Consider the following 13,429-nt stretch of genomic DNA (forward strand, 5'->3'; position numbering starts at 1 on the left):
TTTTCCACCCCCAGAGTCAAGAGCAGCAGGGGCCGTCCGTGGGAGCTGGAAGATGAGCGGAGCACGTAGCAGCATCCAGCTCTCCTCCCCTGCAGCCTTCTCCACGGGCGGCCTGCTAGCCCAGAGCGCTCACCCCGGCAACGCTGAGCACGCTTCCCTGGCCGTCCCCACCGCAGGGCTCTTGCAGGTTTCTTTCGGCTTGGAGAGGATGGTAGCCGAGGGCTGCCCGGGAAAGGGGCTCCAGCCCCGCAGCAGGAAAATCAGGGGGAAGAAGTCCCCTGGAGCCTCTGGACTGTCACTCCCTCCACACCCACTGCCCGAGGGGGCAGGAAGCAGCCACTGCTCTCCAGGGAGGCAGAGGAAGGCACGAGAAAGACAAAGGAAAGGCAGGAGCAGGGGACAGAAGTAGGGAAAAAGAAGGCGGGGGTGGAGGAAGAGGCAAAAAGGGGGAAGAGAGAATGAAGGAGATAGAGGGAGACAGAGGGAGACAGAGGCGAGGGGGAGGGAAAGCATGTGAGAGCAGGGGAGGGCGGGATAGGGGCTTTCCACAAACGATTTCATTTAATCTTCAAAACAAAGTAGGTGCTATTGCAATCCCCATTATTCATATGGAGAGACAAAGTTTTAAGAGATAAAGAGGGAGGGAGAGAAAAAAGGAGAGAGAAAAGAGAAGAGGAAAGAATAGAGAAGAAACAGAAATAGCTTATTCCGGGGCACAGAGAAGGGGACCAGATCCCCCTTTTACCACCAGGCACACCACACCAGTGTCTTGGGGCCTGCCGTGGACCCAAGGCATGGAGAAGGGGACCAAAACCCCTCCCACAACCAGGCACACTGCACCAGCGCCTCAGGGCCTGCCTAGGGACCCAGGGTAAGGAGCTGTGGACTGGACCCCCCTCCCACAACCAGGCACACCATGCCAGCACCTTGGGACCCACTCAGGGACCCAGGGCATGGAACCAGGGATCAGACACTCTCCACAACCAGCACACTGCCAGCACCATGGAGCAAGCCAAAAACATGTCCCCCATGTGAGTGGCCCACCACAACCACCACAATAGCCATGGCTGCCATGAAGGTGGCTAGATGCCACAACCACTATGCAGATGGTCCAACAGCCACTGGAGTATGTTGACACAAGGAGTGTCACCAGCAGAGATAAAGAAAGGAGGCAAGAGAGAAAGGGTGTCTGTCTCCACAGAGCCCATTTCATAGTGACGGAAGAGACATCTGCTCTATGATAGTATTGGGGGACCTAATCACGCCTCTCAGCATTGGACAGATCATTTGGGCAGCAAATCAATAGAGTAACCATTATTCTTTCAGAGGCAGAGAAGAAATCTAGGGTGATTAGAGGGGCGGGGGAGGGAAAGGAGGATGGGGAGGGATTGGACAAGGGGCATAAAGAATAATTACAATCTGTAACTATATATGCTAGCAATATTGATTAGATCAACATATCTCAATGTTGAACCCCCAAAATATGTATAATCAATTTTGATTCAATAAAAATTAAAAATAAAAAAAGAAATAGCTTATTCATGGATCAAAAGACAAAAAACAAACAAAAAAGCCCACCTAGCCCGTTCAGAGCAAGACGGAGCACTAGGCCCAGGTGACATCAAGGTGGACTTGTTCAGAACATGAAGGACTTGATCATTCCAGAGCTACTTAAGCTGTGCTGAACACAGAGGAATGAAAGCAAGGCTTCCAGTCTTTTCATAAAGGCAGCAAAACACTGACACCAAACCAAAGGACAGCATGCAAAAGAAAACCACAGAGCAACAGCTCTTAGAAATTTTGGTGCAAAAATCCTACACAACATTTTGGAAAAGACAAAACTGTGGAGACAATAAAAAGATCAGTGGTTGCCAGGAGGTGGGGAGAGGGAAGGATAAATAAGCAGAGCACAGAGGATTTTTAGGGCAGTGAAAATATTCCGTGATACTATAGTATCATGATGGATGCATGTCATTATGCATTTGTCCAAACCCACAGAATGTACACCACCGAAAGCGAACCCTAATGTAAACTATGCATTCTGGATGATACTGACATTGTCAATGCAGGTTCATCAGTTGTGACTGCTAAACCGGTGAAATTTACTGCTCTGGGGGGGATGTTGATAATAGGGGAGGCTGTGCATGTGGGGATCAGAGTATGTGGAAATGTCTGCACCTTCTGCTCAATTTCGCTGGGAGCCTAAAACTACTTTTTTTTTTTTTTTTTTTTTATATAAAGATGACTGGTCAGGGGATCTCAACCCTTGACTTGGTGTTGTCAGCACCACGCTCTCCCAAGTGAGCCACAGGGCCGGCCCTAAAAAGTCTATTTTTTAAAAGTCCCACACAAAATTATACACAAACTAAATTTGGCAGGACCTTGACCCCACCATGACCATTGGGGTTCATTAGAAAAATACAAGCATGGCTCAAGATTGGTGAATCCAATCACAAAATACCCCCACATTGCTAGGTCAAAGGACAAAAATAAGAAAACATGTAATTATCTCAAAAGATGCCAAAAGGACTCCCAAAATTCAGGATCCTTCCTTGTTTTTTAAAAAGTTTTAATGACAGTCAATCAGTGAAGCAGGAATGCTGCTTCTAATGAGGATGTGGAAAACTGCAGCCCTCACAGGCCCAGGTGGAACACCCTAAGGTGATACAATTTTTTAGGGCAGCAATCTGACAATACAAAATTTTCAGTGACATACTATGTGTCCAGTCATTCTAATTCTAGAAACTTATATTGCATAGTTGCAAAGTACACAAGGATGTTCACTTTGTACTGATCTTGGCAAAACCTTGGAAATCTCCTTCTGTGTGATGGGCGAGACACCTGTACAGTGATATACCTGGGGGGCTTAAAGTGAATGACGGGGATCTGCATGTACCAACATGGAAGGTGTGCCAGGCAAGTACCATGTGTGAGGGGCTTTCTCTTCCACCCACTGTGTCCCAGTGCCTAGGCTGTGCTTGGCACATTGCAGGTGCTAAGTCTATACTGTTGAATAAATGATTCCATTGTTAGGTTTAAAAAGTCAGAGAATGGCATGTACGAAATGGTCCCACTGGTGTAAAAAAAGAAAAAGATGCTTATCCTAGAAATATATGCTTGCAAATGCACAGAAAGCATCAAAAAGGACATCTAAGGAATAGTCAATCGTGGCAACTCCTTGATAGACAGGTGAAGGCATGGAGTAGGCAGAGGGCAGGAAGACGTCCTTTTCACTGCATGCCTTCTGGAACACTTGACTTTTTCTGGGAGTATGTATTGCTTTTGCAATAAAAATCTAGTTTAAAAAAAGGCTACTTAGCCTATGGGAGCCTCGGTTTACTCACCTATGAAATGAACAATTGCAATACCTACCTTAGGAGTTATTATGACATTTAAAAGAACAGATGTGTACAGAGCGCTTTACAGATAGTCGGTCCCCTGGCACCTGGTAAGTGTCCAATAAATGTTATTGCTGGTATTATTGAAAAAAGACCTCCCGCCCACTGGAGCCGCAGCCCTCCCACCCGCCCGGGTGCACCGCCTTCCTGCAGGCTCTTGAGCATGTGTTCCCCCCAACCCAGCCGCACGCACATCCAATGGGCCCTCAAACATCGCGCTGGGGTCGAACTTGATGTGATGTGATGATTTCGGTCGACCACGGATCCGATGGCCCCCCAGCCTCCTGCAGGATGCCTAGTGAGGGGTTAGGAAGAGCGGCCAAGGCTGTTGAGGAGGTGCCACAGGTGCCTCCCCTCCTGCCTCAGCTGCCTCCCCTCGTGCCTCAGCTGCCTCCCCTCGTGCCTCAGGTGCCTCCCCTCGTGCCTCAGCTGCCTCCCCTCGTGCCTCAGGTGCCTCCCCTCGTGCCTCAGCTGCCTCCCGTCGTGCCTCAGCTGCCTCCCCTCGTGCCTCAGGTGCCTCCCCTCGTGCCTCAGGTGCCTCCCCTCGTGCCTCAGCTGCCTCCCCTCGTGCCTCAGCTGCCTCCCCTCGTGCCTCAGCTGCCTCCCCTCCTGCCTCAGGTGCCTCCCCTCCTGCCTCAGGTGCTTCCTCTCTGCCTCAGATGCCTCTGTTCGTGCTTCAGGTGCTTTGGCTATTGCAGGCAGTGCATCAGGCCGGAAGATCCTGAATTGGAGGGCGATATTGAATTTTTTAAAAAAATAATTAATTTAAAAAAAGACAAGAAAAACAAGTATTTTTTTAAAAAAGACTATGCCCAGCCTCACAGTCCCTTGAACAGGCCCAGCATAATACTTCAAGCCCTTTGTACCTGCTATTCACTCTACTCAGAACATTCTTTTCCAGGGTAGCTGCTGGGCTCATTCCCTCACGTTACTCACTTCTCTGCTCAAGTAATGCTGTTCAAGAGGCCTTCTCTGATCAGCTTAACTGAAACTGCACCTTGCTTCCACACCATCCCTCCCTCTACCCTTTACTTAATTTACTTTTCTTCTTGGCATGTAAACTCTGCCTACCATATTATATATTTATTGTCTGTTTCCCCCCATTACAGTATAAGCTTGAGAAAAATTCTGTTGATCTCCAGCAACTAGAATAATGCCTGACCAAGAAACGGCATCCAATAAGTAATTGTGGAATGAATAGACAAATGTTATCTGAAACATGCCATTAAGGAAATAAAAGAAACCTTGGAAACTGCATAAAACCAGGCGTGACCAGGAAAGACTTCAGAGGGTGAAATCTGAGCCAACTGCGAAGGCAAACAGAGGCAGTAAAACAAAAATCAGGCAAGAGGGCGGGAACGAAAGCTGGGGAGAGAGGCTTGGAGGCAAAGCAGAGAAGCTCTGAGTTGATCCATGGGAGTACTGGGTCTGTCATAGCTTAGGACTCTGCAGTGTTGGGCTTCTGAAGGACTGAAGGGCAAGAGGTGATACTCCACGTAGGGCTTCTTCTTAATGACCAGTGCCATTCTCCAGTGAGAGAAGGAGCTGACCCAAGAAAGCAGCAGCAGAGATAAAGGGAAAGGGTCAAGATACAAGATGAAATCTCACTCACTTGCACAATCTATTAAGGAGGTAGAGTTGACAGTTCCTGGATGATACTTGCATAGTGGCGCTGAGGGAGGTATCTAGGGGCATCTCCGTGGAATGTCAGGTTTCTGGCCTGAGTGATTGGGGACGGCCACGTTGCTTTCAGGGATCCAGAACATGGAAGGAGGCACAGGTTTTGCAGGAAAGCTAAGTTCAGGTTTGAACTTATTGAATGTGAGGAACCCGTGAGTTACCTGAGAGATGACAAGCAGGGCATTTGGATAAACTCAACCAGAACTCCAGAGAAAACAGGGATGGAAGCAGTTTTTGGAGTGACACAGTAGGTGAAGTCATGGAGATCATACAGATTATAGCCCAGACATAAGAAGAGGGCCAAGGAAAGAAATGTGGACACAACAATATTTAAGAGGACAATAATTTAATATCTGGCTCAGGAGAATAGCCTCCCCTAGAACCTGAGAAGGAATGATTCAAGAGGAAGCAAGAAAACTAAAGAGAGAACAGTGTTTTAAGAAGCCTGAGGTTGCTGACAGTGTCAAATGCCGCAACATTTAGGTAAGATGAGAACTGAAGAGTCTACTTGGTAATTAGGGGTTCACTGTAGACTTTGCCAGAAGTTTTCAGTAGAATAGAGGGAAACGTGGCCATACTGAAATTTTATGTAGGGCAAGCAGGAGGTGAGAAAATGAAGACTATTTTCAAGAAACTTGACTGTGAAGGAAATGGTAGGACAATAACGAGGAGACCTCAGTGGGGTGTGAGAGCAGGTTTCCTAGGATAGAGTGGGCAAGACGGAAGGTTGGATCCTAAGGTTTGGAGCTCGTTCAACTGTGAAGGATGGCAAGGTCCATGGTATGGTTACTGTCCTAAATGTCTAAGGGCGCATTCAGGATTTTTCAAGGTTAAGATGGAGCAGGATCTGCAGGGGAGAGGAAGATAGTACCCCAAGCGTCAGTGGGTAGCATGGCAACAACTGGGGGCAGAACAGGCATAGCTGGAGTCCACAGTCTTCAAGGAGGGGGGGCAATGTCTTTCCATGAGGATGGAAGAACAAGGAGCCTGGGAGCTTCCACAAGGAGATAAAAGGCTCTGAACCACTTTGTCCCTCCTCCTTCCAGGTACATGTAAATCCAAGTAGTGACATTAATAATCTAAGACCTGAACTTCCCTGCCTGCTCTCTACCAAGGAATGCCAAGGTCTACCTCAGGGCAGTCTGCGTCGGCCTGTGGTTCTCTGTGGGTTCTTGCTGATCCTAAGAGATGCAGGTTCCATGGCAGCAGGGGTCTTGCCAGTCTCATCTCCATACCCCCGGCACTTAACAGGTGCTCAGCACATTTGTGCAGAGCACGCTGCGCAGAGCCGAGGTTTGGTCTCCGGCACGGCACGGTCGGCAAATCTTGTTTTCCCTCCTTCCGTTCCGACCCCCTCCTTCCTCGATCTTAGTCGCTGACTTTGGCTGCACCTGCAAACCCTGGGGCTCCCTTAATGCCCCCGATGCCCAGGCCGCCTGGACCCGCGGCCCACGACCCGGATCTCCAGGACCGGGCCGGCTCCGGTGGCCCCGGCTGCAGCCCCCGCAGACGACCGCCCGGGCCGGGGCACCGCTCTCGCCCTCGCTTCCTCACGCGTAGAACGCGCGGCTGGAGCGGCGGAGGGCCCGAGCTGCGGGGCGCCCGACCCTTCACCTCCTCCTCCCTTGGCCCCAGGGACACTCAACGGGCCGCGCGAGCCCCTCCCGCACGGCTGGACGCGGTGGGGAACCGCTGGGCACCGGGCTCGCGGCTCGCGGCCACGGGGGGCGTGGCCTCCGGGCCGAAGAGGCCTCTGGGAGTCGCAGTCCTGACCCGCCTGTGGCTGCCTCAACAAGAACGAAATCGGGGCGGGAACTACATCTCCCAGGATGCTCCGCGGCTCCGGACTGGGCAGGGGCCTGGCCAAGGCTTGGGCTCGTTGGAGAGTGTCCGAGCGCTGTCGGTGTCCCCCAAGCCTCCGAGCGCCTCCGAGAGTCTCCAAGAGTCTCCGAGCGTCTCCGGATGCCTCTGAGCACCTCCGGGCGTCTCCGGGCGTCTCTGGGCGTCTCCGAGAGTCCCCAAGAGTCTCCGAACGTCTCCGGGCGTCTCCGAACGTCTCCAGATGCCTCTGAGCACCTCCGGGCGTCTCCGAGAGCTTCCCAGAGTCTCCGAGCGCCTCCGGGCGTCTCCGAACGTCTCCGGATGCCTCTGAGCACCTCCGGGCGTCTCCGAGAGCTTCCCAGAGTCTCCGAGCGCCTCCGGGCGTCTCCGAACGTCTCCGGATGCCTCTGAGCACCTCCGGGCGTCTCCGAGAGCTTCCCAGAGTCTCCGAGCGTCTCCGAGCGCCTCCGGGCGTCTCCGAGCGCTTCCGGATATCTCTGAGCACCTCCGGGCGTCTCCGGGTGTCTCCGAGAGCTTCCCAGAGTGTGCGAGCGTCTCCGAGCGCAGGGCGCCGCCCGCAGGGCACTCCGGGGTCCTCTAGCTCTAGATCCCGCCTGCCCAGATCCCTCGGGGTTCCCCAAGGCGGGCGGCTCCGGGCCATCTCCCAAGGGCTCAAGGGCGGGGCGCGCGGTCACTTGCCGGGTCCCGAGCCCAGAGCAGAGCGTAAGGAGGGCGGGCAGGAGGAGCCGGCGGCCGCGCTGAGCTGGCGGAGCCTCGAAGGCGCGGTCAGGGCTCGGGAGTGGGCTGGGGCGGGGTCGGAGGCCTGCTGCGGAGGACAGCTTACAACTGAGGGCACCTGGGACTCGGCCGGTGGCGAAGACGACGACAGACAAAGATTTAGAAGTAGGGCTCATGGGCTTGACTGATCGGCAATGGGTTGTCAGGAAGCAGCGACGCCTGGGGAAGTGACAGTGCGTTTGGGGTGAGAATCAGTTGCTTCGGCGGTGGCAAATTTGCGATGCCCGTCTGACATTTCATTGGGATCACTGAGTAGACAGGAGGATATGGGGGGCGAGCAGGCTGGAGAGAGGCTTGGAGTCGAGGGCTCAGGATGGACCAAATGGACCAGATGGGGTTACTGGGTGGGGGGGTGACAGGAAAGGGCTGAGGACAGAGCTCTGGGACCACGTGGCCACATTTAGAGGTTAGCAGAGGAGAGCATGGAGTAAAAGAGACTGAGGATGTCCAGTGAGAAAGAAGGACAGTCGGGGAATGTGGTGCACTGGAGGCTGAAAGAAGAGTTTCCAGATGGAGAGAGTGACAACCCAGAAGAGATTAGGTTGAAACTGAAGCTATGACCACTGGACTGGGAAACATGGATGTCACTGGAGAGCTTGACAGGACAGGTTTAGTGAAGAGGTGGAGACAATAGCCTGATTGTACACAGTGAGTGCAGATGGTGCTTTCAAGGCATTTTGCTTTAGAGCAGAGAACTGAGGCAGAGACTAACAGGGCACATCGGGTTCAGGAAGGGTTATCTCCCTTTTTTCCTGATGGAGGTATTACGGCTTGTTTGTAGGTTGACGAGAATGATCCAGAAGGGAGGAGAAATTAATGATGCAGTGGAGAGAGCAGAGTCGGGTGAGAGGGGAGGGAACCCAGTGCTCATGTGGGAAGCTGGCACCACGCTGCAACACGATGGAAGGCAGAATGCCTGGGCCAAGGTGCAGGTGGGTGTGGTAGGCAAAACAATAACCACCCCTCCCCCCATGTCCACACCCTAATTCCCAGGATCTGTGAATATGTTATTTTACGTGGCAAAAGAGACTTTGCAAATGTGATTATGGATTAAGTTAAAGACCTTGAGATAGGGAGATGATCCTGGGTTATCGAGGTGGGCCCAATGTAATCGCAAGCGTCCTTAAAAGTAGAAGGAAGAAGGCGGCAGGAGAGTCAGAAGGCGACGTGACGATGGAAGAAGGGTCAGATAGATGCAACATGTCCCTGGCTCTGAGGATGGAGGAAGGGGCCATTAGCTGAGGAATGTGGATGGCCTCTGAAGACTGCAAAGGAAAAGACATGGATCACCCTCAGGTTTCCAGAAAGGAATACAGCCTTGCCTGCTGGCACCTTGGTTTTAGCCCAGTGAATCCTGTGTGAGACTTCTAGCCTATGGAATTGCATGATAATAAGCATGCGTTGTTTTAACCCACCAAGTTTGTGGTCATTTGTTGTGGCAGCCACAGAAAACTAATATGATGAGCCAAAGTTTTGGGGTGGGAAGGAGACAAATCTCAAGGAAGGATGAAGCAAGGCCACAGAATACTTAGAGCGAGGCCCATGAGGGAGCCTAGGGGACTGCAGAGAGAGGAAGTGGTATGAAAGAGTCGTCTGGAGGAGTGAGAAGCTGGTGGTCCCTGGCTGCGACACAGGCAGCAGCAGCACCCACCCTGACAAGGCTGACAGCGGTTGCTGCTCTGGGAGCCACTCACACTTCTGAGAAAGAGGTTGCTCTTGAGGATTACAGTGAAGCTGACTCGTAGGTTGGAGGGGCACAGGGCCAGTTCTGAGCTAGTGGCTTCTGACCTTGGGCAGGCCCTGGTCTCAGTGACACGTTTTCCCCAGGTCAGCCTCCTGCACCTTTCATCCTGGGCCCCCCTTGTCCCCTTCCAGGGCCTCTGGGAAGGTATGATGAGAGTGGGTGTGAAAGAGTTGTTCCTTCAAAGCAGTCTCTGGCTGATGCCTCCAAATAGCATCAGAGTTCATAGCAGTGGTGACAGAGTTAAGATGTGTTGTCCCTACTAAAACTCATGTGGAAATCTGATCCCCAATGTGACAGTGTTGGAAGCTGTTTGAGTCATGGGGGCGGATCCCTCATGAATGGATTAATGCTCTCCCTGGGCGGGGGAGTAATGAGTGAGTTCTCGCTCTATTAGTTCCCGCTAGAGCTGGTTGTTTAAAAGACCCTGGCACTTCCTCTCTCTCTCTTGCTTTCCCTCACCATGTGATCTGCTTGTACCTGGCTGCCTGTCGCTTTTCGCCATGAGTAGAAGCAGCCTGAAGCCCATGCCACATGCAGCTGTCCCAGAATCATAAGCCAAATGAACCTCTGTTCTTTATAAATTACCCAGTCTCAGGTATTTCTGTTATAGCAACACAAAACAGACGAACACAAGTGGCCTCCAGGTGCTGTTGGGAGCCACACAGGATGGGGGGCTCACAGGAGTGTCCCTGTGGACACACTCTAAGTTGGTCTGTATGTGGCAATTAAAATAATCTTAGAAATACTTTTCCATTTCTCTAGCCATTTCTTTTGTACCTGCCTCCCCACTGTCCCCAAGAGCTCAACCTCAGTTGCTAAAATTAATCTGCATCTGATTATAGTCCAGCAACTGAAGTCTATGATTGAATCCCAGGGGAGCCAAGGTGAACCCCAAATTCTGAAACACCCCTGGTGGCCAGGATCTGCTTGGGGACTTTTGTAAAGGGGCTGTTGGGAAAGATGTTCTTAAGGCAAAGGCACAGAACCAGAGAGGAGACCCAGATGTCAATCCTAAATTGTCACACCTCCTTCCCAGCCTGGGCACTGCCAACCCAAAGTGAGAACAAGCTGCTTTGGGATACTGGAGCAGGAGGAGGGGGCTGGGCTAACTGTAGCAGTGATTACTGCCAACTGACCACATGCTACCTGCAGGCCTGGCCCAGCCTGAGGGGGCAGGCTCCTACACCTAAGCTACTCACCCTGTCACCCCTGTCCCTGAGGGCTGTGACGTCCTGGACCCAATTTGACCTCAGGTCCAAGCTACCTGGGGCCATGGCACTTTCACTTCAAGCCATGAACTGGTGGATCTCTCGTCTCTAAAGTTGGTAGCACTGGAGGAGGCTCCTTCTTCAGTCAAGAAAAGTGCCAACCTAACAGATAGACTGACATGTGCATCGTGCTCAGAGATCCTAAAACAGGTTTTTTTTTTTTTGTTTGTTTTTTTTAAAGATGACCGGTAAGGGGATCTTAACCCTTGACTTGGTGTTGTCAGCACCACGCTCACCCAGTGAGCAAACTGGCCATCCCTATATGGGATCCGAACCTGTGGCATTGGTGTTATCAGCACCGCACTCTCCCAAGTGAGCCACGGGCCGGCCCCTTAAAACAGGTCTTTAAAAGACACTTCCAAGAGAACCTAGCAATTAGGCATTGGTTTTATTATCTCTGGAAGCTCAAGAACAAGAGAGTGGTACAGGGACAGGCCATTTCCCTATCACTTAGTTACCCTGGAGACGAACCCACTGCCAATGGAATCCCTCTCTGGGATGCAGGCAGTTCTCAGGACCTGCCCAGCAACAGGGAGGCAGAAGCACTGGCCACTGCAGAGACCAGCCATGGGCTGTGTGTCCACACGACCATCACACTGCTCACTGTGCTGACAGAGGATGAGAGATTTTAAAAGACATTCACCAGTGTCAGATGCAAGAAAAATGTGCCCAGTTTAGAACTTACACATCTGACACATTAATGACACATCATTCAGTAACACTTCAAGGATATCTAACTCCAAAATTCTTTATTTAATAAAATTGGAACATTTGATGGCAACTGAATACACAAACTCAAGCTTGCTACACCCAGGATGTACAGAGAGCCTCCTCCCTTCTTTCCGGCAGCTCCCGGCTGTACAGCAGAATGCACCTGCCTCCCCCTAGTCTCTTGGCTGAAGCAGCGCATTCAAACTTCTGTTTAGACCAGGGCTGCCAGGGCCTGAGTGACCCTACCTGGGACACTAGTGCCCAGCACCAAGAAGCAGCTCAGCACCACTCAGGTCACCTCTGTGTGACTCACAGAGTCTGACAAGGCTGGGAAGGAGAACCTGGGAGAGCTCTGGTAGCTCTACAGCACTTTCTACTGCCTGTAGCTCCCTCCCTCCACCCACCCCAGAGCAGTAGGGTCCATAAAAGTTACTCGAGACAGGGCTAGGGGCTTGACTGGGCTGCTCATCAGGGGCTGCCCTGCAAGCCATCCATTGACGGAAGAGTGAGAGCAGACCTGGGAGACAACCAGAGCCCTGCCCCATTACATCTGAACCCCAGGGAGGAGGGAGTAGAGCATGGGAAGGCTGGGCCCACCACGTAGGTCCCTGGCTGGTGCTGGTCACCAAGGCCTCCACACACTCTGAACTATTCTGGCCGTAGTCAGGCTGCCCAGGGCCGCCGGCACCAAGTCTGGCCCCTCAGCAGGCACCCGACTCAGTTCGGCCTCAGGAGCCTCCTCCAGGTCAGAGCACAGATCGTCCCCAGGACCTGGGGGGCTGGGCAGAGGGGACCCCGGAGCCCCTCCCGTGGGCCAGCCATTTCGCCTGGGGGCTCCAGGCTGCCCGGCCAGGGCATCCCCCAGCAGATCCCGGAAGCTGCTGCCCTCCCGCAGTGGCATGGATTCGAGAAGGTGGTTCAAGAGCTCTGCAGCGACGGTGGCGTCGATGGCCTGGCACGTGGACACGAACGTGTGCACCTCGTGCATGCACTGGATGTAGCCGGCGGCGAAGCGCTCGCTTGCTTCAGCGTGCAGCTGCTCGCGCTCTGCGCCCGGAGTGGGAGGGAGAGAGCCGCTTCAGACCCAGTGAGCGGAGACTGCCGTGGGCCTGTCCGGCCCGCGGGGACGGAGCTCACCCAGGAACCGCGGGGCGCGCCCTGCTCCTAGGGGAGCCCTCGCCGTCGACAGGACAGGGACGCCGGGGGGAAGTCCTGAGCTCGGGGAGAGGAGGGCTGGGCGAACGCGCCCCGAGCCCGGGTGGCAGGCGCCCGCGGCCCGCGCCCCCACCCGGGCGCCCCGCCGCCACTCACCGCGCGCCCGGCCCCGCAGCGCGCCCTGCACGCGCCGCACCGTCAGCTCCAGCACCTCGGCGTTCTCCAGCTTGGCCTGCACCTGCGCCGGCAGGGAAGGGCGGTGAGCCGCGCCGCGCGCTCCCGGGCCCAGCCCGCCCGCCAGCCCCACGGCGCCCGCCGGGCCGCACCTCGGAGCCCGCCAGCAGCAGCCGCAGCTCCTGCAGGCTCTCGTTGATCCGCGCGCGCCGCTTCTTCTCCACCAGGGGCTTTCGGGCCTGCGGGAAGCGGGCCCCTGAGTCCCGGCCCCGCGCGGCCTCCCTCCGGCCCGCCCGCCCGCGGCCCAGGCCGGCACCTTGCGGTCCCCCCGCGCCTCCCAGCCATCCTCATCCTCCCGGCCCGCACGGTCCCGGCCGGGCGCCGGGGGCGGAGCCATGTCCCGCGTCTCCAGGAGCGCGGCAGGGACGGCGAGCGCCTGCGCCGCCGGCTGCACCGCTGCGGGCCCGCGGCCGCCCACGCTCCCTTCCGGCCGCGGCGGTACCGCCCCCTTTATAGCGCCTTATTTGCATCTCAATGCGCCGATTGGCCGTTCGGACGCGGAGCCGCCCGCAGCGAGGCGAGCCGCGGCCAATGGGAGCGGCGCGCTTTGTGCAGCCCCGCGGCCCTAGGCGGCCGGCAGCTGGCGGGGCGGGGCCACCAGCGGGGCCTGGCCGGGACCC

At 54.4% G+C, this 13,429-nt stretch overlaps 1 protein-coding gene across 1 annotated transcript; it reads right to left on the reverse strand.

Annotated features, from left to right (window-relative positions):
* Positions 1-11,443: 11,443 nt before the first annotated feature.
* Positions 11,444-13,220, reverse strand: HES6 (hes family bHLH transcription factor 6). Its single transcript, XM_063111188.1, has 4 exons — positions 13,066-13,220; positions 12,902-12,988; positions 12,732-12,813; positions 11,444-12,467 (listed from the first exon to the last, which is right to left on the reverse strand). The coding sequence occupies exons 1-4, from the start codon at positions 13,144-13,146 to the stop codon at positions 12,043-12,045; spliced, it is 675 nt and encodes a 224-aa protein (XP_062967258.1). The 5' UTR covers positions 13,147-13,220; the 3' UTR covers positions 11,444-12,042.
* Between the last annotated feature and the right edge of the window lie 209 nt (positions 13,221-13,429).

The sequence above is a fragment of the Cynocephalus volans genome, chromosome 1 (assembly GCF_027409185.1).
Source record: "Cynocephalus volans isolate mCynVol1 chromosome 1, mCynVol1.pri, whole genome shotgun sequence".
NCBI classification, from domain to species: domain Eukaryota; kingdom Metazoa; phylum Chordata; class Mammalia; order Dermoptera; family Cynocephalidae; genus Cynocephalus; species Cynocephalus volans.